We start from the raw sequence: 26114 nt of genomic DNA, 5'->3' as shown, positions 1-26114 counted from the left end.
TTGGGGGGTGGGAGGAGGAAGGGGTATCAGCAGCAACAGGCCCCAAGTAAATTTTTTTCCCCCTGAAATATGGTCTATTGATTTATGCATAGAAGGTCAGGCACAAGCAGTAAAGAAGGCGGTAGTTTCAGAAAAGCCAAAACAAAAGACAGTCAATTCTTGATTCATCTGTGTATTATTTGATTATTTTTTCATATGTATCATGCTGTCTTGTTTTAGTGCTTGCCTTTATAGGGTGCTGGGTTTTGTTTCCAGAACTTTTGCTTTTTAGTTGTTACTCTGCAAAATCCTAAAAGGTGTAGAAACAAAGATTGTATTTTGGTGTTTTTAGAGAGCGTTGTATCAAACTGGAACAATTTTGAAAGAGGATTTTTAAAACTTTCATTTTTTTTCAGGACAATGGCCTTAAAGACTTTTTTTTGTTTTTACTTTCAAAGTTGGTACATTCAAATGAAAAATATTTATTGTGGGTTATTATTAATAAATATTTTATCTAGAAACAATGTTCTGAAAAACTGAGGTATTAAAATTGCATCTTTTTACTTTGAAAACTAAGATCTAAAAAAATCCAACATTCTACTAGTACATTCTTGAGTCCATTATCCAGACAAAATTTTCAGATGTAGTTTTTTACATAATCTGTATTTGCTCTTAAATAAAAAGTAGTACTTTATAAAAATGCAAGTCCTGTGGTTTTCCTGGATCTTCTTGAACAGTCTGATACATTTGGTTGGACTATATATCTGAAATAAATTACTATATGCTTATAAACAAGCTTTCCTATTACAGGGAATCTGCTGTATAAACAAAAGATTTTAAGGCTGAATGTGCAAACAGCATTTGCATTTTCTTGCCAGACTTGCTCCAATTTGGTTTTCACCTATGTTTTAAATATACAACTTCCGATGTCCCTTTGACGCCTTAAAGTCTGTTCATCTTTGCATTTTCTTAAGACAAAACATCATTTATTACTCTAAGTGTGCTATTAGTGTTCAACTGAAAAGGAAAAAAAAAAAGGTGAAACATCACAGAAATGTTTTAGTCTTCCACAGTGTCATGTTCTGTAGTAGCCTTGAATGGTTTTTGTTCTCTTTATAAAATACTGCGATAGGGTAGTGTTTTTCCCTTAGCGTATTCTTTAATGACACTTTTTTATTTTTAATCAGCAAAGGAAAAATGGAAAGCAATTGAGCAAAACTCCACTACACAGGCTGTGAAGAAGCTTAAGACAAATGGAAACAGATCAGAAGATTCTCAGGAAGAGGATCCTCTGTACTCTCAATCTCCTACAATTGCTACATTAGGTGGGACTCAAAGCAAGAGCTTTCTGTGCCATTCTGTAACAAAAAAGTCCGGTGTGCAGTATAAAAAAAGGAAACTCAGAATTGATCAAATCAAGTGCTTGCAAAGTTTTAGTGTGACTACAGCTGAAAAAGTCAGAAACGTATCTGCAAAATGTGATGCTGAACATTACAGAAATGCCCTAAACCATTGTAACGGCTTGCCCTGTGCAACAGAAAAGAATCCGTTTGTGAAATTAGAGGCCTGTAGTTACATCAATACATTTGTGAAGTCTTCAGCTAGTGGAACTACCAGCAGTTGTAAATTAAGTGGATTCTTCCATGTAGCCCAGAATAAAAGAAATTATGTTTTTCCTGATGGTACTGTAGAACAGTGTGATATGAATTGCAGCACTAGTAGAATGCAAAATAAGAAATCACCCATAAAAGGTGGTTTATTGTTTAATAAAGAAGAAAAAACTCAAAACGGGGAACGGTGTTTTTCATGCTGTCAGAGTAAAACCAGTATATGTTTAAGGGGAAAAAAGTGGAATATTGGTAGAAAGCCTAGAAAAAAGATGAAAATCACTGAGAAATCGGGAGGGCAGAATATTTTGATGGACATGGCTAATGAACGCAGTGAGTGTGAGTTACAAACAGAAGTGGCAGTTCCCATGTCAAGCTCCTTTGCAGTCTTAGGACTAAATAGTAAAGAAGTTACTCTGTCAGGTTCATGTGATCATACATCAAATCTTCATATAGCAAAAAATACTCATGAAGCATCAGTCTGGAGAAATAATAGTGCCAAATTACTTGCATTTGGAGATGGCTTTAAGAAGATATCTGAGCACTCTGTAATAGTAAAAGAAGAAAATTCAAACAGTGTGGCACATCATTCTGCTGCCTCAGGTAGCCTGAGAGTGCTTGCTCAGGTCCATGCTGTTTCTAATTGTCACAAAAGCAGCATGGATGAAAAATTGAATGAAGTTAATATGAAATTGCAGCAGTTTACCTGTCAGAGAGCAGTACCTATGACTGGTAAAAATGTTTGGCCTTTTGAATCTTGTGCCAGGACTTCTGAATGGTTTTGTAAAAATCATGGGTCCATCACAGAAGGAAAAAGACCTTTGAGGGCTGCCTTTGAGAAATCCTCTGATAAAAGCAGTGTTAAAGCTGTAGGAAACAGTGCTGTGACTGGGAATTTGAGACAGTTGGATATGCATATGTCATTGGCAGAAATTAGCAAAGAATCTACACATAAAATAACGGATCCAAATACTGAATGTCTGACTTCACTTGAAACACCAGAATCCTCTTCTGTGGATATTTATGAGACTTTGAGAATAAACAATGAAAATGTGGAATCACCAGTTAATATGGATAGAAGTGTTGTGGCTTTTAGCCACGATGATGTGCAAGAAGTTAAAGCAACCTTGGGTTTTACAACAAAACAGAAAGATAAAAATCAAGGAGCTGTAACAAAAAGAAACCTGTGTGTGACAGTCCAGAATGGTACACCTACAGGTAAAAAAAGCAGAATGAGCTTCAGCCACGAAGCATCAGTAGTGAACCAGAAATTTTCTGATTTAAAGCTAATGAAAGTATTAAACACTGGAAACCTGACAAAATTTAAAATTCCTTTATGCAGAAACAAACCTGAACCCAGGAAACTGGAATCTGTCCATTCATTTGAAAGAAAAACCTGCAGTCCACTAGAGCTTCTTGGCAGCACTAGTGTTTCAAGAAGGCAGAAAACAGGTGAAGAGACTTCTTTGGTAAATTCTGAGCTGCAGCCTCTTTCTGTTGCAAGTGATGCTACATCTACAGCTTCCATGAAGAAAAAAGCAGTTGAGATCAACAGTAAGGACCTTAAGCATGATAGCCCTGAAAAGCTTTCAAATGAGGCGTCTGTGCTCCCTGAACATTTTTCTTTTTATCCACATCCTTTTCTGGACGGACGACTAGAATCATCTGTGTCTGATATTCATGGTACTGAATGTATACTAAAACCTAATTTTCCTGATCATTCTTGGAATGCAGTTGAACACCCCGTTGCATTAGAAGTAAATGATGGTAGCAAATCAAGAGAGAATCTTTTACAACACAAAAGTCAAAAATTTCCAGATATTCTTGAAGCATACAAAGAAGATGTTCTTGTCATTGATGTAATTCAGGATGACCCCGACCTTTTTGGAACCAATGATGAAGAGGAGCTCGCACCTGCAGACTATGAAAATGGTCCTGTGAAGGCGTCCTGTACTAGCATCTGCATTAAAGATGAAAAGCAGGATCTTAAGCCTGAGTATCCCGTTATGTCAGAAAATAAAGATTCATTAGATGATAATTTTAGGTATGCATATAATTCTTTTTATTACAATAATCCTAAGTACTTTGTTCTCATATCAATATATTTTGGTTGTAGTGGTCAAACTTTCTTACAGAATTTCACTAATTTCTGTGTTGATTTGAAATGTCAAAATTTGACTGAGGTATGACAGTATTCTGAAAGCAAATAAATTAATTTGTTCTTCATAAGAGCTAGGATAAACTGAATCAAAGGAAAACATAGTCCTGAAGCAAGTGAAGTGAAATATGAAAGTATAAACAAAGCTAATTAAGAGTAATATTCTTAATAAATAACTTAATATTGTTAAATACCTAACTTGATTTAAGATAGCAGATATCCTTTTGAGGATAGTTTTTTAGTTGTAAAGTGGTACGATACTTAGAAATACTTTTTACTTTCTAGGTGTAGCTTATTCTTTTGCTGGATCTATATGACTAAATGGTTGTCTCTACAGTAGTACTCCATTCTGCCATTCTCCTTCCCCGCTTTTCTCTTATCCCCACACATGTGAATAGTTTTCAAATCTGTACTTTGGCTAACAAGTTATAGATGTTTATGATCCTGCATCTTCATTCAGCAAGTTCCTGATGTAAATTATTAGGCATTAATGTTTTTCTGGGTTTTGAGACGATGATAAAAGCCATTGAAGGAGGAAGAGAAGTTTAAAGTATAAATGAAATTTTGTAAAAGAAGTGGTAGAACTTTGTGGGATATATTAACTTGTCAACTTTCTAGTCTGTTTTCTCTTAAAGCTTTGATTCTTGTGTTTGATAAATGAGGTTTAAGATTAGTTTTTTCATCTTATGAAGAAAAACATAAAGCTTAGATAGAAATAGTACAAGATTTTCCTCTGAAGATTAGGGTTCTTTTATTGGGAGGGGTGTTTTAATTTTCTTCCTCTGCTCTTTCTGGGTGGCTTTATGTTATCCTTATTTTAAATGTTTTAATTATTTTCAACATTGTACCAACTGCATTAATTTTTTTTTTTTTTACCCTCCTTATCCTTTCCCCTTCATTAAACCCATGTTCAAAAGAGAAAAGGAACCTTCTCTGGGGTGCTGAAAAATTTTTTAGACATAAGAATATAAAACTTTCAGATGTTAGTACAATAAAACCTCTGCCAAAACAAGCCTCTGAGGAACAGGGCAAGTCTTTAGTAGGAGCATCTAATTTCTTAAGAAGAAGCTGGGCTGTATCACAGTAAATTTATTAGAATGAGTATTCATTTTGTGTACAGTGTATATGGTATCTCATATACACCGTATAACAGAATGAGTATTCACTGTATATTACCCCTGGGTAATAACTGCTGTTCAGTGATGGTCTCCAACTGACTCTGTCCAGACAGCTGTTGTGCAGAATGGAAGGCTAGCATTTCTGAGCCCTTTACGTCCACAGCCTGTACACAAGTGTAAAGTTTGCCATTTATATAAATACTAACTGAAAATTTTGTTGGATCTTGTAAGTACTTTGTAGGGAACACAAATATTCCCTTTAATTAGTAGTGACATTGAGTTAGAGTAATATTATCACAACCATTAGATAGATGAAAACTGAACTTGTTTGAAGTCATATTTCAGCTTTCTTCCTGGTATCTGCTGAATTTGCTTGCCATCAACCAAGGAAAATAAAACTGCATGGTTCCTATTTCTTAGAATATCCCCTTCATTTGCTAAAGAAGCTGGCAAAATTGTCTGGTTTTACTTTTTACCTTCTATAATTTGATGCAAAGTTCATTAGGCAGTGACTAATTGTAGTTGGTAACAGCCAGGAACGTATTAATGAACTGAAGATGAGAATATTAAAACCTTATCACAGTTTTATCAAGGTAGCTTATGGAATCACCAGATAATATTAAGAATGGCCAGTTCATACTGTTGTTTTTTATTTTGTTAGTATTTACCAGATACAACTGGGACTTCAACTTTGTTCGGCCAACCAAAAAAAAGTGATTATGCTGGTAGCGTTACGCTTACATTACTACGTATTTTAAAATAAAATATTGTTTCTGTTAATGTCCTTTCTTTTCTTTGAAGATATTCTAGACTATTGTATATGTTTTCTTGTTTGCCTTCTTACTTTATGCATACTCAAGTTTTGCTTGGTTGAACTATTATTTTGTAACACCACTTCAATCTGTCCACATAGAACAGGGAGTTAGAACTGCATTACTGGAAACCATCTCTAACTTGTATACGTATTAGTTCATATGTATGCTTTGTTTAACATTTGGTTAATGTTAGCTATTACACTCGAATGTAATCTAGGTGATTTTAGGTAGAAGAGCAATGCAAGCACTTACTGGCTGCACATGGTGGTTGTTACTAAATGTTTTCTTTAACTGTATCATTACATAGCTTTTGTTATTATTTCCCTTCAGATTAATAAGAGCAGGCAGATGATGATAGAAAGAATCTGGATCTTTGCTAAAACTGTTGTAGTCTGTATACGCATGGGGATGGACTTCATTACGTTACTTCCTGGGTCTTTTAGTCTGGCATAGGTACAGAGCAGTAGGAACTGTATTTCTGCTAGCTATAACTAGGTTCTTAAAAAGCTTTTTAAAATTTGTTGAGTGTTACTTTTGAGCTTAATAGCATTTAAATTGTAATTATAAAGGAAATGATTGGTGCCTTAATTTGTGCTGTTCTTCCAACCACAAAAATCTGAGATCTAGCAGCTTGTCAAAATGACAGTTGCTATAATGAAGTAATACTTTTTATTCAAGTTTTATACTGAAACCAAATCACTGAAACTGTGTAAAGGATGTACGAGTTAATTCAGTAACTGACTAGCCTGGTGTTCACTGGCAGCTGTTAGCCACTGTGGATGGGTCACTTTAGTGTGGATTCGTTTAGTTTGAGCTGTGGATTTAAGCACAAAAACGTGTTTATAAGGCTTGTGTGTTGTGTTCTTTTTTAAGCAAACTAGCAAAGCACCCAACAACCAAGGAGGCACCTAACCTTGCTATCCATCTCTCTGACTTAAAGTTTCCTAACTACTGTTACTGTGCTTCTGCACACGCCCAGAACTGATGTCTCTGAGTAAGTAGGACAAACAGGTCCTGTCTCTTAATCCAGGAAGATTCAGAAAAGGCTCTGTGTTTCTGTGTCTTGAATGGTATGATTCAGATAGCATGCTCTGACCTTTAGGGTGAGCAGGACTGGTTATTCCTCTAGTGGTTGCGTTTTAAGAAGAGAAGAGTGAGTGCTGATCACTGCCAGGCATTAGTTGCCAGTCACAAGGAAAGTATTCTGGACCTGGAGCATGAATGGGGCAGTGAAACTCAGTTTTCACATATACTTCTGTTTGCCATTTTCTGTTGCCTACCCCTAAGTGACTCCTAACAGTACAGGTTTTTGAGTCAATCAGCTGAAGTATTTCTTTCACGTAGCGAATCTAGACACTTGACTCTAGGTGGCATCCGCTGTGTCTTTTCATCCCAACAGAACTAGTAGGTTCAGTGGATACATTTGAAAGTGCATCAGCAGCCATTCTTGCTATTAGGAGACTTCTGCATTTTACTGTTTTTCTTTTGAATAAAAAGCCTAAACTTGAATCAAGTTTTCATGCGCAAAATAGCAAGCTGAACACTGTGGTTTGTGTAACTTGTACTGTAAAGAGAGATTTGTTTAAACTTAATCAGCAGCAGCATGCAAGAGCATTCCACATTCTGACATGGTCTAGTCTGTATCCATTTCTAGATCTTTACAATGTGTTGGCTGCTTCTTGTTCTTTCAGCGCTGCTAGATTTGTCAGACTGGTGACCAAATGCCAAGTACTGTAATAAATGTTGTTTTCTGTATGTGTTTTAGGCACCTTCTTTACAAGAACTTGTAAAGTGCTTCTGCAACTACACAATTAGTAGAATCTGGTAAAGATCTGGAAGTGGCTTTTGACCTGAACATGAAGATTTCAGTCTCTTGATGGTGTTAAATATTTTCGGTTTTAAGTAAAGTTTATGAAGATGACAGCTTTCTGGAACTGTCTACACTGCAGTTTTACAAAAAAGAAAGTCAATTGTTGGTGTAGGCAAAAATCACTCAAACTTTACATTTCACATAAAATGTGGGGGAGAGAGGAAATAAGCCTACAGAGACCCTGACTCTGGGTCACGTAAAAACACGCCTCGTCTCTGCAAACTTGCTGTAACTTAAACTCTGATTCTTAATGTATCTCCTGTATATATGTAGATATCTGTGCCTGAATGTTTGTATAGTTCCAAGTTACGCATACCCGGGAACTTTTTCATTTCCACTAGGTTGTTGCAAATTTTCATTGTTCCATTTTGCTAGGCAGCTTGCTCTCATTATACTTGGTGTCATTCACCATCTGTAATGATGTTGTTATTTAATATATTGTATATATAACATTTTAGTATGTATTTTTACCTTGTGAGCTTTTCTAAGGAGAAATACTTCTTTTTTCACCAACTTATCTTTAAAATAGGTGAAGTGAGTATCTTTCTATGAACAAAGGTTTTTCTTACTCTTTGAGATTCATTGTTATGCAAATTGCCTTGAATATGAAATTACTATAAATCACATTTTGTAGAAACTGATGAATTGGCTCATTAGCACATTATTTCCATAATTTGCCTTACAGAGAAGATTTCCCTTCTCAGTATTTTAGGCAAAGGTGAAATGAGATAATGAGCTTTTACTGACAAATTTTGGGATTTGAAGTGTCTTGGTTTTACTTGAAATATTAAGTGTATATCTATAAAGATGCACATAAGAAAGCCAAAAGAGAGAGTGAAGAACAATCTTACAACAGTGTGTTGTATGTAAGGTTTCTGTCCATAGCTAAAAGTATTACTGAGAACTTTAATTTTACATAACTCGTTAGATTCATTCTGCTTTTGTGCAAGATGGAAGTCTTAAATACAATTTCTGTTCAAAACAGACACATTACCATACAAGAATCTGGAATGTCAAATGATACTGAAAATTCCTGTGATTGGGTGCTAAAAGGTAAGAGTTTTTTGATATTTTTGAATGTGTAATCAAGAGAAGAAAGTAACCACAAAGATGTTCAGTGCCAAAAACTAGGTTTTCTACTTTCCACATAAAAAGGGGACTTGCCAGTTTGGTAATATATTTTATTGTAAAAGCGATTTGTTTCCCAGTGCATACAAAATGGATATCTTTGAAATGGTACAAACCTGAGCCTTACAGGGAACATCTATTTCTCTGTAGTACTTGTCTGTTTGTAGTACTGGGGTTCATTTTGGGGTTTTGCTTGTGGTTTGTTTAACAGCTCTCTGATACTTCAGGCAAGGAATTCTGTTAGTTGATGAGATGATAGTAAGACACTCCAGTACTGTGATACTGCTTTGGAGTCTGACTCATAATCTCACTCAGTTGTTCTCTTGTGTTGGTCAACAGACAGAATTTTATAATAGTTTTTTTTCCAGGTTGTACTACCGTTTTTTGCATATGCTATGCACATTCCTCTGACAAACTATTTTGGTCTTTAAGGATGCTTATTCTTTTTAGAAAGGATACTTCTGACTTAATGTTTTTTTCTTCCTGTTTTAAGCAGAACAGTCCCATTAGCCATCATTTGAATGTGATTTGTTTTGTTTTCTACAGCTTATGTACAGACCTGCTATGCAAGGTATATCTGATGTGAAAGTTTCTGCTAAATAGGTTGGAGGAACAGGATTTTGACTTTGAACAGAAGCGCTTTACTGAGACACTGGTGAAGGCACAGAGTGCTGAGTCTGGTTTTGAAGGTTCTCAGTGTTTTCCCTTTCTGGTGTCTGGCACTCTGCCATTATGTATTGATTTTGCTACAGGCTGGAAAACTGACTGTGACACTACCTCTTGTGCTTTTTGTATTAATGTGTTATGTTCGTGTAGAAAGAGTAAGTGGTTTGGGCAGATGCAGCCTCCTGGAGAAAAAGGTGTGAATAGTGACTCTTTGGGAGAGAGAAAGTTTCAGGCTTCAGTGATTAGAAGGCAAAATAAAAGGTAGCGTGGGTTTAAGAGCTTAGACACGAAGAAATAGACACAAGTTCTCTGAGGAAGAGTAGGGAGAAAGTACACAGGCCTCTGGTGATGTAAAGAGCCAAAGGGGCCTGTGGCCTGGCATCTGCAGTACTGAGATGATTGAAACCAAACCTGGGAGCAAGTCCTATATTGTTTAGTAACTTATGCATTTTCTTAGACTGTTTGTTGGTTTCTTTCATGTTCTAACAAAATTTGAGGTTTAAAGTCTTTGAGTCTTTTTCTGGTGCTTCAAATAAAGAAAAAGGTTTAAGTAGGTCCTTCTTCCCAGATCTGAGAAGCTTAGGATCACATCACACTCTTAGATTAATATGCATATGGCAACTTATGTTTGATGTATGACTTTTTAAAAAGACCTGTACAGAACAAAAGAAATGTGCATGTTTTTGGTACTTACTGACAATTTATGTATTTATTTAGAAATACTATTACTGCTTTGATGTCTTGTGTTACTTAGTGAGTTCATGGCTGTTTGTCTCAGTGGCTTCACAGTCTAAGAAGGGCAACAAATACTGCAGTCAAGGTATTCTGGATGACATCAATCCTCTTCATATTTCAGGTGGAAATCTTATGTACATTGTCTTCACGCAGATGTGTCTTGTACTGATGATCATACAGAGACCAGTGACTAGAAGATAAAAGCCTTTCCAATAATAATCTGATCCTTTCTTCCTGTATCTGGACAATACAGTGCAGTTGAAATTCATTCATGTGCTCTAATGAAATAGTGAATTTCTTTTCTATGTAGAGCTCTTCTGTTGTACATAAACAGCTGCTTCAGAAAGCTGCAGTCAGGTGTTGTGTTCATTTCCTGTTGCATCTGCAAAAGGTGCTGAAATTTCCTGACACTGGATTCTCATTGAGTTTACTGTATTACAGGAATTTGGAGTTTCTCAGAGCTATCTATATTTAGTTCAGGGTTGCATTGTGTCATTACGATTAGCATATCCCCTTCTCCAGCAAAGACTAAGTCTTTATTTGCTTAGCAAATTATCATACCTATCCTTGCCTGTGTTTTAATAACAAAGCTTAACCAAATTTATTTCTAAAATACTGAATTCAGTATTATATAAATAAACCTGTTGTACTGTTCTACAGGGACTATTACAGAACATATAGCTTGGATAGAATTTTAATTGCAGATTCAGTTTAATATTTATTTGAAATAGTTTATGCTTTAAAGGTGAAGTAATTTTACATATAAATTTCATATTTAGAAAGTCCTAGGAATTCTTAAAAGTCATTAGTATTAAGGCTTCATAATATTTAGGAAATAAAAGCTCGGTTGTCTTGTAGCATGGGAAACACGTAAAGTAATGTGTTTATACATTTTCAGCTACAGATATTAAAACCCACAACTCCTCTAGAGGAAGCAGTCCTTTGGGAGGTGTTACTGAAGACTTTCTTGAAGATGAGCAACTGAGAGAACTAGATGAACTTCTAAAGAGCTGTGACGTGGATGAAAAGGTACTGAGAAATCATGCTTTCTGTCACTAAATAGTTTAAAAAATTATAGTCCATGTAATTGGATAATTTTAATTACCAGTGCTGTTTTATCAACAACATTTTTAATTTCCTGTATTAAAAAGAATATTAGTGTTTCATAGATTACTGTGCTATTGACAATGTAAGTTTTGCTTGACAGAACGTATTTTTTAATTTGTCACTAATAATTCATCTTCAAATTTGAAATGAAACAAGCTGCTGTTGCATCAGCTGCACAGGCATCACGCATCCGAAGAGAATAATTCTGTGGCTCATTACTTGGGCAGAAGAGCCATTACATTAACATACTGACTTCATGACGGTTCAGAGGGAGCGATAAGCCATTTTCTTGCTCACTGACTTTATCTGACCTTTCTACTCTCTCTGTCCTCATTCCCTAGATAATAAGTCTAGGTCTTTTAAGACTTGCTGAAGTTTTTATACAATTTACTTCTTTGATAATGGATTGGAATTTACATCTCACTGCCACTCAGACATATCTGCTTACCATTTTCCACCACTTCAAGAGTGGATAATGTTTTTAACTGGATAAGTTAAACTGTAAAATTCATGTGGCTGAAAACTGGTAAGTAATTGATAAAGTAATCAAACAGTAGGGAATCAGTTTCCCTGGCAAAATCATTATTTAAAAGCAGAATAGAAACATTCCCTTCAGCAAATGGGATTGGGGCTGCTGACACATGATTCACAAAGTGAACAGTGCCATTTTTTTCCCTGACCTGTTAGGCAGGGTAAAAGGGTCTGTCAGATAGTATAGGTTACTGGAGGTGTAGTACTTGTTGCAGTATTGCCAGGTCAGTCCCAATTGGGCTACTTTGTAGTGTTGTGGCTTTATAAAATCAGTGTCCTAATGTCTGCTTTTCTGTGCTCTGTTGGACAACAACTAATCTCACCCAAACCTCAAACTTAACCAAACTTAAGTCACAAAATACATGGTACAGCCCTAAGCTTATTGCTCTGTCTAGATGGAAAACTAGCTGTGCCAACCTGGAGAGGGAGTGGAATAGAAGAACATTCGTTGCAAGTATTCTACCATTTGGGGTGATTTTTGGTGTTGGCTTTTTTTTTTTTTTTTTGATGTCTTTTCCAACTAATAATGCTGCAAGAAGGACAAAAACTAAAACTAACAACTAATTTGGAAATCCAATGAGGGCATGTCCATGTCTAATTCTTTGGCTGTCATGAATTTGCTTTATAATGTGAAGTTCAAGTTACATCATGAATAATGGACAAAACAAAGCCAGGATTCCATGACTTTGTTCTATATCAGTCCTTTCAGATTCTCACCCCTAAATACGTTAGGCGCTGTCTTTTTTTCTCAGTATCTTTGGGGACTTTTTTACTTATACACCATGGTCCACAACTGACCAAAAGCTGATTTCTCCTCAGTACAGCTTTACATTTTCATTAACTGATGGAATGTCTTTTGTGGGTTTCTATGCATGTGTCAGGTGCAGTTAAAAATGGGCAGTGGCCTAAAAATTGCTGGGATTGTTAGTGGGAGCAAAGAGTAGTGAAGACAATCATGTCACCTTTTTTCCAATTAAAATCACAGTTTTAAAGATCAGAGTATAATGGCAGTGTGTCCATTTAAAAAGATGGTTTAAGAGTAACCGTACAGTCCAAATTACAGTTTTTACAGTCAAGACTATTTTATCACACCTTCCAACCATCACGAACAGTTTTAAGCCTGTAGTATAAAGCATAAAAGGCTTAGTAGTGCTTTGCTGTATCTGAAAGTACATTTTAAATATCTTCACAGTTCAGGTTTGCAGATGGAGTGCCTGATGTTAAACAAGAAAAGGAGGGTGAAGCTGAAAAAAGGTATATACGCGTCCTTCATGTAACCTGTGATGTTCCCCAGTTACTGTACAAATGAAATGTGATGTGTTGCTGAAACACCATCAGCATTTTAGCTCAGTTTTTCTATGTTGTTGTGACTGTGATAAAAAAATAAATATGTGAAATAATATAATTTCACTGTGCAAAGTACAAGACAAATATAGTCATTGCCTGACAGGACAACAGAGGTTGCTTTACTCTGGCTGGTGACAAAATATATCCATTTTATGCCAGTGTCTTTCCTTGGCATCTCAGTGTGGGTATAGCATAAGATACATTTCCAGCCACAATAGCACTTTAGAACTTTAAAAAAAAATCTATGAAACTTTCAGCTTTCTTTTCTGCCTCTTGGGACGTTCTAAACTGATGAAAGAATTGAAAGATCTCATTCAAATTCAGGCTGACAAATACTTGAACAGCAGTAGAAAAAGACACTTAAAAACTTGGCGTGTGGAGTTAAGCACGTGCTTTACTGTTCTGCTAGCTTCAAGCTTTGCTTACAGTGTTTATTGTACGTACAAAGTGTCAGACTAAGAAACTTTCATTCAACATCAGCCCAAAAATGAAGCAGAATAAGACTTTGTAGAAAAATTATACTTAACTGATGGAATGCTGAAGTAATTAGAAGAGAAATAACAGATATTTCAGAGTCATGTTCACAATAATCAAGAAACCTTAGCTGGCATAGAATTTTATTTCCAGCACTAGTCACAATTCTGTGACAGACTTGAAGTGTACCAGAATTCTGTTAAATGGAATATTGCATCTTTTCATTAATCCACTAGAGAGCTCCAAGCTCCTCCTTCTGCTAAAATACCTGTTTAAATTTATCTTAGTAGCATAAATAGTTCTTTATGCTATAGAATAAGTAGATTATGCCAGATAAAATATCTTTGTGCATGTGATACTGCATTACTTCCTTTGTTGAAATGCAGCACTCTCTCCAGTTAGAGAAGAGGCATTTAATCCTTCATTTGAAGTCAAACTATTCTCTCTAGTTTTACTCAAAAATGTCACCATTGCAAAGTTTCACCTAGAAGAAAACATATTTACTGTTGTTATTTAGCAAACTCCACTTCTAGTGATGCTGTTACTTAAAAAAATAGATTGTAGAGCTATATAGTTTACAGTTCCTGGCAAAGTTGTGTGTAGTTTCATGTCTAGATTAAAAAGAGAGCTGAGATGTTGTCCTGAAGGTAAGGTGCTATGAAAATCCTGTTGTGTCAGATCTGAGGCTGGCATCACAAGGAAGCATAAAAAAAATTTTACGTGGTAACTTGAAAATTCTGAGTACCTAGATCTGCAGATTTTTTTCCTCCGGACACCAATGCAATACATGGACTAGAATAAAAATAAATATGGATATTGAAGAATTTGGGTTTATTAGATAGAATTTATTCTTCTCTGCCATAGCATTCTTATTTCAAACTATATTAAAAACAGCCTGCAATTTAGGAAAGACTTATCCTGGCTATGAGAAGTATTAAATAGCTAGAATGTGTCCCTTATAGGGGATAGCAAATCTATTTCTGTCTCCAAAGCGCAAGCAGGCTGAAATGTCCTTTGTACTGAACCTAGATTCTTAATTGAAGTGGGAAGGGGAGGAAGAGCTCATGAAAGGGGATTATTTTTTTCTGTGGCTTTATTTACAAATAAGAAAGAGATCACTAAGTATTTTGCTACCAATATTTGTAGCTTATTTTGGAAAACATCACATTTTAGTCGTTTAAGTACCTGGAATGTCCATATTTGGAAATAGTTAAAGGTAGAAGTGTCTTTAATTGACGATCCCTCTGAAATCACCTAAATCTTCTGCTGGGTAGAGTCAGTTTTTAGGAAAGAAAACAGTGGGCTCTTCAAATTTAATTTCAAAAGCTTTGTGGATTACTTCTTTGGGAGATATTACATAACAGACTACTGAAAAGTAGATGCTTCTTCAGAGGTGACAGAAATCGTCTCAGTCTTTGTGTCAGCATAGTGAAAAAAAACAGAAATGGTTCACGGGTGCCTTTTCTACTTACTTATTGTATTTCATGTACTTACACTTTAGAACAGAATAATCTCAGATAAGATTATAATCAGATTGGACCAGGCAATGGGGGTATGAAAGTAAAGTTGTTGGGACTGCTAGCTATTTAAATTTACAGCAAGTTTTTTAAGTGTTGTATAAATTGTTGAAGAAATTCTCATCTTTTAATACAGTTAATCCTCGGGTTTAGGCATTTAGTGTATGGGAGAAGCACCTGCTTAATATAGTTGAGTAAGTTTTTGTTTTTTAATATTCAACAGTGACTGTAAATACAAAAATCTTTTGAACTGTGAATCGCTATCAGGATTTCCATTACCTGCCCCAAATGTAAATGTCCTCAGTGAAGCTACAGTGATGAAACCCAGGACAAATGGTATCGTATGCTGTATTGGTTAACCCTCCAGAATTTATTTTTATATGTGTTTTATTTACCTGCAAAATCTTAAGGAATTTCTTCAATTCCTGAAGGCATTGGCTGCTATCTGTTTTAGTTTGCCTACACAGAAGCAAAAATGCAAGCTCTCATATGACAGGTTAGTGAGGTTTCTTGGGTTGGGTTTTTCAGCAGAATCTTGTTTGATAGGGTCAAATAGCAATCATTCTGTCTTGGTATTTATGGTTCTCAGATACTTTAATGGTACAACAATGCCTGCATTCTTAGTATTTTGACATGTTGTGTTTGAGCCATGTTATTAGCAAGTAACTTTTTTTTCTTTATTTGTGGTCAGAGAATGTGACTGCAGATTTTCTTGGTTGTTACCTGTCAGCAAAACTTGGCTAAGGGATTTTCCCACCTTCACTAGACTGGATCAAGGAAATTATCTAGATTTAATAAGCAGCACTTCATTTTGACCTGGTATATTTCACACCTGGGACGGTGTTTTAAGTGTCTCTGCCGCCAGAGAAATCATAATGTAATGGAACTGTAGTCAAAGTTTCCTTCTCTTTTCTCTGCACATAACAACTCTGGCATTTAGCCATACATAAATGTGTAGTTTTATTTGCCGTACAAGATAGAGAAAAACAGGAGTTGATTAGTTAGGGATAGATGCTGCATCCTGTTTCTTTGCAACAGCTCTTTTGGGAATTAATGTTTTTAGAATTATTGGTTAATATGGATGTTCATAAACATGGATCTCCTGAATTGACATCAGTGGCAGAGTTTCTTGCTTAGTTTCAAATTATACTGCCAGTCTTTATGGAGTTGAAAATTTGAACTTTTATCTTCCATTAACATTATCTGTTATCAATAACATCTGATAATGATAACGTCTGTTATCATTAACATTATCTGTTATCAATAATAATTAAAGTTCTAAAACCAAGTTCCCTGGTTAAGAAACCAGTAACTGATGTTAGGCTTAAGCTTGATACTGCACTGCTTAAATCATAGGGTATGAAAAGTTTTATTTCAATTCTGCAAAAATAGTTTAAATTTATGGCTAGTGATGTGGGAATAGAAAGATTACAGATAAAGTGTGCGGGGGGGTTCCTTTTGTAATTAAAAATTTTGGATATTTTTATTCTATTTCTTTTCTTATCTCTGTAAGTTAGATTAGAAACCTTGGATAAAGTAATGAAGTTTTTAACTTAAATGTGCTTACTCTTGAAGTTTGCGTAAAGTCTGAATCTTAGAATAATTAAGAAAACTGTAGCTTAAATTACTGGCTTTATATTAAATTAATCAAATTTTCATTAATCATTGCTGTGACTTGAAGGAACTATAAATATAAAGGAAAATAAGATAAATGAGAGTTATTTAAGTATGATTCGTTTTATTACCTGTTCCATTTATTGCCCTCATCCTAATTTTTAGATTACAGATTTTCAGGAAAAAGTACTTTACTGCCATTGCAAAATTATGGAGATTTGGAGCCATGGAAGAGGGAAAAAAATGCAGTTGTGAGTTCTTAAATCCTTAATGATTACTGATCCTTTGGCACTCATTTTGTTATGGATATTCAGACAATTCTACGTATATATAGTAAAAAATAATCTATGTATGTTTATGTTTCTACTCCTCTGAAGATATTAACTGAGCAAATACAATTTATGAGAACAAAATCAATAATGAGGGGATAGCTACTCACAGTGGAGCTTTGTTGATTTCTATTTCCAGCTTAAGCAAAATCAAATAATGCTTTTTGCTTTATTGTTTTTGTAAAACTGAAAAGCAGACAAGGTTTCACATGTTTAAGACAGAATAAATTATCCATTATGCTGGGCACTCAAAAAGGGTAAAGGAAATTGATGCCCCAGAATTCCCAGACTGTTACCCAGAGCCATGCAGGAGTTTGTCACCTTTCTTCCTCCTCTCTACTCATTGTCCGTGTCATTTAGCAGTTCTTGCATTCTTTCTGTCTGTGGTCTTCAAGACATATTTTTGTTGTGACATGACAAGGGAGTGATCTGGTCTGCTTTGAAATGCTGCAAATGTAATATAGAGATGAGGGTTGTGTCAAAGGTTTAATTGTAGATCGCGTATTTTTTGCTTTTGTTTATAATTTGTAGGTATTTTGAAATTTCCAAAAAAATCAGCATGTTTGCTTTCAAATATACTATCTGTTAGATTTTTCTGCTTGTTTTTATTTTATTTTGTTTTAGGCTTCTCATTCAGTCCAGCAGATCCTCGAGATGATTGAATTGCCCCGTAAATATTGCAGATTTTACTTCATGACTTTGCGTGGGTGTGAAAGAGTAAAATGTTGGTTTTGGCATGTTCCTGAACAAGGAGACGAAAAGGTAAAGAGATTTAATGAAAAAAGGAACAGATTGTAAGTGTGAATGCTTTTTAAATACAAAACAACATCTCCTTTGTTCATTTATATATGGAAAGGGAGTAAATTTCACAGAATGACAGAATGGTAAGGGTTGGAAGGGACCTTCGGAGATCATCTAGTCCAACCCCCCTGCAGGTTCACCAAGAGCAGATTGGACAGGAATGTATCCAGGCAGGTTTTGAGTATCTCCAGAGAAGGAGACTCTACAACCTCTCTGGGCAGCCTGTTCCAGTGCTCTGCCACCCTCAAAGTAAAGCATTTTTTCCTCGTGTTGAGATGGAATTTCCTGTGTTCTAGTTTGTGCCCATTGCCCCTTGTCCTGTCGCTGGGCTCCACTGAAAAGAGTCTGGCCCCATCCTCTTGACACCCTCCCTTTAGATATGTATAAGCATTGATGAGATCTCGATCTTCTCTTCTCCAGGCTAAACAGACCCAGGTCTCTCAGCCTTTCATCATAACAGAGGTGCTCCATTCCCTTGATCGTCTTTGTAGCCCTTCACTGGACTCTCTCTAGTAGTTCCCTGTCTTTCTTGAACTATGGAGCCCAGAACTGGATACAGTACTCCAGATGTGGCCTCACCAAGGCAGAGTAGAGGGGGAGGATGACCTCCCTCAACTTGCTGACCGCACTCTTTTTAATGCACCCCAGGATACCATTGGTCCTCTTGGTCACAAGGGCACATTGCTGGCTCATGGTCAACTTGTTGTCCTCCAGGACTCCCATGTCCCTCTCTGCAGAGCTGCTTTCCAGCAGGTCAACCCCTAACCTCTACAGGTGCATGAGGTTATTCCTCCCTAGGTGCAGGACCCTGCACTTGCCCTTGTTGAACTTCATCAGGTTCCTCTCCACCCAACTCTCTAGCCTCTTCAGGTCTCACTGTATGGTGGCAGAGCCTTCTGGTGTGGCAGCCACTCCTCCCAGTTCTGTGTCATCAGCAAACTTGCTGAGGGTACACTATCCCCTCATCCAGGTCATTGGTGAATATGTTGAACAAGACCAGACCCAATACTGACCGCTGGGGAACACCACTAGTTAGAGGCCTCCAACTGCACTCTGCGCCACTGATCATAACCCTCTGAGCTCTGTCATTCAGACAGTCCTCAATCCACCTCACTGTCCACTCATCTAACCACACTTCCTATGCCAGTGTTATGGGAGACAGTGTCAGAAGCCTGGCTGAAGTTGAGGTAGACAGCGTCCACTGCTCTCCCCTCATCCACCCAGCCGGTCATGCCCTCATAGAAGGCTATCAGATTGGTCAAGCATGATTTCCCCTTGGTGAATCCATGTTGACCACTCCCGATAACCTTTTCCTCTACATGCTTAGCGATGACATCCAGGCTGAGCTGTTTCATCAGCTTTCCAGGGATGGAGGGGAGGCCGACTAACCTGTAGTTTCCCGTGTCCTCCTTCTTGAACTTTTTGAAGACTAGTGTGACATTAGCTTTCCTCAGGCACATCTCCTGTTCTCCATGACCTTTCAAAGATGGTGGAGAGTGGCTTCTCAATAACACCTGCCAGGTCCCACAACACTTGTGGGTGCCTCCCATCAGGTCCTATGGATTTGTGGGTGTCATGTTTACCTAAATGATCTCTAACCCAGTCCTCTTTGATCAAGGGAGAGTCTTCCTTTCTCCAGGCTCTCTCTCATACCTCAAGGGTCTGAAGCAAAGAAGGCATTCAGTAACTCCACCTTCTCTGCATCCTCTGTTACTAGGGCACATACCTCATTCAGCAGTGGGCCCACATTTTCCTGAGTCTTCCTTTTGCTACTGATGTACTTGAAGAAGCCCTTCTTATTGTCATTAACATCCTTTGCCAGGTTTAATTCCAAGTGGGCCTTAGCCTTCCTTGTTGCATGCCTGCATACTCTGACAATGTTCCTATACTCCTCCCAAGTGGGCAGTCCTTTTTTCCACATTCTGTAAACCTCCTTCTTCCACCCAAGTTTTTCCGGAAGCTCCTTGCTCATCTATGCGGGTCTCCTGCCTCTTTTGCCTGATTTCTTGCTCCTGGGGATGCACAGGTCTTGAACTTGGAGGAAGTGGTGCTTGAATATTAACCAGCTCTCATGCACCCCCCTTCCTTCTAGAGCCTTTGCCTGTGGGATTTCTCCAAGTAGGTCTTTGAAGAGGCCAAAGTTAGCTCTCCTGAAGTCCAGGGTTGTAATCCTACTTCTTCCACACAGAATCCTGAACTCCACCATCTCAGAGTTCAGAGTTTTGGATGAAGCAGAGGTTGATGGATCAAAAAAACGTACAGAAATTCTTCCCCTCAGGGTCTTTTAAAGTTTGTTAAAAAAAATGGTGGAATTTTGAGCTAGTAGACTTTTTAAAAGAGAACAGACATCAGCAAAAGAACACGAATTAGGCTATATAGAGTAGCAGAATGGGGAGATTCTGAGACATTTCTATCCCAAGTATTGGAGACCTGTAAGCAAACCGAGACTTTGTATGTATTCTTGAAGTCAAAAGCCAGTATGTTACTTTCTGCAAGTTTTATGCAACAGGGCCATGTTTGTTTAAAGGTGCTGTAATCTCCTTAAATGGAGCAACAATTCTCATATTTGCAAGAAAAAATACTTTTCCATTGGTGGGCAAAGCAGATGTGTTTTCAAACCATTTAACAAGGAAATTATCATCCGTAACACTTCCAAAAACTGTGCAAGGCAAGCTAATTGTGCTGTCATGTAATAAGATTTTGGAATTGGCTGTATGAAACCAAGACCTAGGTGGTTCTGCAAGTCATTTGGAAGCAAAAAAAAGAACATTAAAACAACTCAACAAAAACAAATGCCTAAACTTGTCCTCATTAGGTCTTACAAGATTTATTTCTTATCTACCATCTTATTGGTGTGAGTACAATTTTATTATTGGTGTCAGTGAGTAAGAAATTAGAATCAAAATGTGAAAAATAACTTGTGGTGAACCTGTTGAACATAAATACTAAAAAAAAAAAAAGGTAGCATCAAAAGGAGCTTATCCGTCTCCTTGATATCTTAAATATACTGTGTCAGAATTTTTAAACTACATCAGTGTAATTTGATTTTATTTTTCTTAAAGTTTTCTCTTATCTTTTTTATGTCTCAAAATGAGCTGTTGCTTTTTTTTCCTAATGTTTTGTAATCCCTTTGAAAGTACTAAGATTATTTGAGAGCAATTTTGTATGGGACATTTTCCCTTTTCCTCAATTTTGAAATATCTTTGGCAGGCTGTAGTGAATATCAGTATTTTTCAGCTAGTTTGTATGAATTATCATGGTTTGTAGTGCTTCATTATATATAGACTCATTAAAGAATTAAATTATTTGCCTAAAACTTTTAAAAATCCATTCCATTTGATTTTACTTGTGGTGCAGCACTCCAGCACGCTTACTGTTCTGTCCACCAAACCTAGCCTAAATTTCTTGGTAGTCTGGAAGTATACTTTGGGTTTTGTTTGCTTGTGTATTTATTTATTTATTTAGAACTGTCCATTTAAAAATGATAATAGGCTAAGCACCTCATGGTGGCACCAAAGTACATAAATGGAAGACAGGTAAAGCAGCAACAAAGTCATCTAATCAAATAGAGGGGAAATAAATCTCTTTAGGAACTGTTATGCAGACTGATAGTCCACTTGCTTAGTACTATGTTTCCAGTGATGATCGTTACCAAAATTTTTGAAGAGAAATACCTTTCCCCATAATAGATATGCCTTCCTTTCATTAAGTAACTGGTTGATGCTTTAAGGCACAACTTACTAGGATTTAACACTCTTCACAGTTGTGGTTGATCACAGAACACAGAGTGATTTAATTCATAAAAACATCATATGTTTTGAAAATTGGCATACTCTTGAACTCAGCAAGTTCTACAAGCTACCAGTTTTTATTTTTTAAAAAAGGTGATTTTAATTTCAAACAGTAAAATTTCTTTTGTATTAGGCAAAGTAAACTAAACTATTAAGACTGTGTTTTAAAGACTCCCCAAAGTTTTTAAGGGGGGGGGAGGGGGATCCTAACAATGTGTATCAGTACCTGATGGGGGAGGGAGCGGGGGGGTGTGTTAAGAAGATGAAGCTGGACTCATCTCAGTGGTGCCCAGTGAAAGGACAAGAGACAGAGGGCATAAATTGAAATTACAGGAAATTCAGTTTGGCTTGAATGACACTTCAGACTGTAGCATAGATAATAATTGCACAGTTAAATTAGGGATTCGAAAACATGTCTTTATGGAAACTATGTTTCTCTGTCTAATTTTCTTTCAGCTTTGTGCACTTTACTCATTAACTTTTTTGGACTCGTATCCACTAAAGATATTTATTTTTTGTGACTTGTTACTCTCTTTTTTTCTTGATCCTATGAACCTCTAACTGAAAACAAACAGGATATAAAATAGGAAGATTCCTGTGTTCATTAATGTCATCTTGCAACTTCAGTGCCTTGGGTGTATGCTTCTGTTGTGGTTTTGTGTTTTGGTTTTTTTTTAATCTGGCTTCCTAAAGAAATGAGACTTAAAGTTGCACTGTTCTTTTATTACTGTCTTTAACTGCCTTTAAATAATTTTTGAACCTGTTGGTCAGTCTCAACAACATTTAATATGGATGGCCATGGGATTCATAAACATTCAAGGATGCCACGGGGTTCATAAACAGGCTCTTGTAAAAAAGGGTCCTGGTTTTGATCTCACTGAGCAAAAGGCTGCAGTCTGGGGTTTTCTCCCTTCTTAAACACCAGAGTGCACACTGACTGGGAGATGCTGAAGGATTTCATAAATTCTGGTGTTTGTTCTTCTGATTTAAGCACCTCTGTGTTACTGTAGTAGAACTGTGTTTTACTGGGCAGTTGGTTGTTTGTATAAGATACACAGCCCTTTGTTATGATTTTTATTAAATTTTCATGTTAAATGAGTTGTGGAATCAATTAATAGGTGACAGAATAGTGTGATCTATGCTACCTTTTGAAAATGGGAATTGTCTCTTTCATGTACCTTTATTCAAAATCTATTATGGTTAACTCAGAATTTAGAGATTCTCATGTTTTTACATGGTCTGTAGGTTCAGTTACACCTTTTAAAATTGAAACAACTCAATCAAACAACTCAATCAGTTGAAGCCTCCTAGAAGCTGTAAATGAATAACACATTTAATTTCTTCTATGAAAGTAATGTAATGTCCCATGATTAAATACTACTACAACTGGATTTTCCAAGCAATTTCACTAATACTTGGAACAGTCAGCACTCCAGATGCAATCTTGCCTTTTTTTGGGAGTCAGTCCAAAGAAGGAGGAAAACACATTCCAAAAGAAAGCAAACTCATTTACATACTGTAAGCATGTGCTAAAGTTTGTTTTGGAACTGCCCTCAGCCACCTGGGATTGTAGATTTGGATTATATGAATTAATGCTTTGCCGAGTGACACTGCATGTATATTAATGATCAAAGATTCTACATGATTTTCTGAAAGGTCTGTCTTAGACTATAGTTAAACAACATTATCACACTGTTTCAAAATAAAACCAATAAGATTTATTTATATTCAGCATACTTACATGTACATTTTTTGTGTTCTTTGACCTGATGATCTGAACAGGTTAATGGTTTTAAAAAAAGAAAGATGTCTTGGCCACAAGCCAGTGTCTTCTGCTTTGATGATAATTCATTTGCTGTATAACAAAATTCATGAGTGGATCCCATCTAATTTTAAAGTTGCATGTAAAAATAAATTTGACTCAATTCTGTAATAATATGACTGCTAATTTAGGGCATTTTCTGTCTCTGGATCTTTCATTATTTCACAAAATAGTATTAAATATGACCCATTTTCATTGTTTGCAGAAAGACAGTAAATGTTCCAGAAGTGAGAAGGGGTATCTGAAGTGGTGGGTGGGTTTTTTTCTAACTTGGAATTCTAAGATTTAATCTCACTAGTCTTTATTCCTTCATCAGCAGAGATGGAGCAAAATGTGTAAGTATCACAAAGCTGACAGCTTAAGATAGTCAGACAAGAATGTTCCAATACCAAATAACATATTAAAATATCTAGGTGTGGATTTTTTTCTTAATCAAGTGGGTCTGGGGTGAAATGGAGTTAGTTCTGAGTTTTTTCTTCTATGTCCTTATGAGTGATTCTTTGCAACAATCAGTGCTACCGATTTCATTTCTAGATGATTTTTTTACTTCTTAGTTGGTACATTCCTATAATTTTTATTTATTGTGTTCTCACTTTCACTGTTTTACTTCCCTTTGTTTACAGTCTGCCACATTTATACTAATTCTGAAGTAACAGTTTTCAAATTCTTTTTTGTTTTCTTTGAGTATATACACACACATGCCTGCAGTTCTGGTCCCAGCAGCTCCTTTCCCAAACATTTCATCTACATTATGTTTATATTTGATTTGCTGTCCTTTTCACAGTGCCTTTGCCTACGGTCCCAATTAGCATTTGTCAGTATGTATGGATTAAATAGAAGCAATGTAAAAGCTCTTTTCCTTCTAGAACTCATGTTTGTGGATAGTTTTTTTGGTTGACATAAACTGAGGTAACATTTCAATATGGATTTTTTTCTCTTTTTCTAGATTTGCATGTCAATAGTTAGGACATACATTGGTATCAAAGAGTCAGGCCTTCTAAAACGTGCAGGTATGATACAGTAGTAGCTTTTGATGTATTTTACATACTTATCTTCTTTAAAGCAAATTAAATAGGCTGTCAGGAGAGAAATGGGTGCTACTTCAACAGTAAATAAGAAGTTCTGATTTCAAAGGGATAAATCCAATCCATGAGTTTTTATGTTCCAGTTTCCCATTGAAGCTGGGTATTTAGATATGCAATTATCTCAGAAGGTTGTTATAAATCTTACTTCCACGGAAAATGAACTTAGCCTGAATGGAACTAGATTTGAGAGTAGAAACGAGTAACTGGGGCAGGGGGGAGGTTAAACAGAACCAAAATTTTGTTAAGGCACCAAACAGTCTGAATCAACTGATTCAGATCCATCTGAGCTTTTGAGTTCAGTTAGGAAGAGCTCTGGACTTAACTTAAGAGCAGTCTTAAGTTTTTGAGAGCTTTTTAGAGTGTAGCACAGTGCGAACATGGGATCCAGTTGCACCCTGTGTAGTAATGTTCCTGTGCTGAAATACTGAGCATTGTAATACAGATAACACTGGGTACCAGCAGGCTATAGTACGTGTCTATCAAGGCTAGCACTGGAACAGGTTGTAAGACCATCTACCATGATAATGCTTCATTTCACTTCCTAGAGCTTCATGTCTGGAAAGGCTGTACTATCTTGATGAACTTACCAAATCTAACCTGGTTTTGTGCATTTTTCTTGTGCTGCACCAGATTAACTAAACTTTCTTGAAACCTATCGGGCTTGTGGTGTTCAGCTCAATGACATGAGATATTTCAGAATAGTCAGTCTGGGTCTAGTAAGGTTAACACTGTATTCAAACTGAATCCTTTCAGCCATTTTTCTCTGTATCCGTGTCCCATAATGTTCTGGATAATTAAGGGTTGTTACACTGCATTTAAAATTTAAGGAAATAACTTGTCTAAATAGTTAGCATCAGTTACCCCAAGTGAAATTAATATAATTCCTTTTTCAGTCCAAATATTTGTGAAATATTACAGAGAAGTTACTCCTGGTGTGGATTTTGCTTCTCAAGTGCTGAATGATCTTCTAATTTCTTTGCTCGAGAAGTGTTTGTTGCAAGAAGTATTTCAGATATTGAATGTAACTGTACAAATCAATACACTGGTAGGTGACCTTGTAATATTTTTAAAATCTTTGATCATAGTTTCTTTGAGTTTTTTTTCTTTGAGTTTTTTTGAGTACTATGCCATTTGTACTAGTAAGTTTGGTTTTACTCTGGTACTCAAATCTTGGGGGGAAAACGGGAATTCAAAACTTCCTATTATAAAAACTCTTAATCTGTCTAATTGAACAGAGGTGCAAAACTGATTGTGCTTTTCTGTCTAAATTAGCCAGCTGTAGATGTTCTTCTGAAAGTCTTTGAGCATGTGGCTTCTTTGAATAGAAGAGACGCTGTGCCTACGTTAATCAGTACCTTTTGTAAGGTATGAGTTTGATTGTACTACTGCTACTTGTTGGAATTTCTGAAATACCTTGCCTGTTTTAAAACTCAAACATACCACTTTAATACTATTTCAGTATTATTTTTGAAAAGTTATATTGTGACTTGCTGAGTTTGTGGTACAGGTTTCCACTTAGCCCTTATTTTTTGACTGAGATTTATTGTGATGTGTTTTTCCCAGTGTTGTTCACCACTTGCTTCTGGAAATATGTAAGCGATCACAATTTTTTGTATGCTT

General features: G+C 36.3%; 1 protein-coding gene across 1 annotated transcript in view; it reads left to right on the top strand.

Moving 5' to 3' along the window:
* Positions 1-26114, top strand: part of TOPAZ1 (testis and ovary specific TOPAZ 1) — a gene marked incomplete at both ends in the record, with an annotated part of 41640 nt that overhangs the window by 1507 nt on the left and 14019 nt on the right. Inside the window, 10 exons of the mRNA XM_082499480.1 lie at positions 1167-3630; positions 8533-8600; positions 10975-11105; positions 12907-12968; positions 15276-15388; positions 16847-16917; positions 17620-17757; positions 24356-24419; positions 25388-25539; positions 25767-25859. Of these exons, the coding sequence (XP_082355606.1) occupies positions 1167-3630; positions 8533-8600; positions 10975-11105; positions 12907-12968; positions 15276-15388; positions 16847-16917; positions 17620-17757; positions 24356-24419; positions 25388-25539; positions 25767-25859 (3356 nt within the window). The remainder of the gene's footprint in view (positions 1-1166; positions 3631-8532; positions 8601-10974; positions 11106-12906; positions 12969-15275; positions 15389-16846; positions 16918-17619; positions 17758-24355; positions 24420-25387; positions 25540-25766; positions 25860-26114) is intronic.

Source organism: Vanellus vanellus (genome assembly GCF_965231255.1).
Source record: "Vanellus vanellus genome assembly, chromosome: 2".
Taxonomy (NCBI): domain Eukaryota; kingdom Metazoa; phylum Chordata; class Aves; order Charadriiformes; family Charadriidae; genus Vanellus; species Vanellus vanellus.
This window is presented reverse-complemented; position numbering and strand designations above follow the sequence as displayed.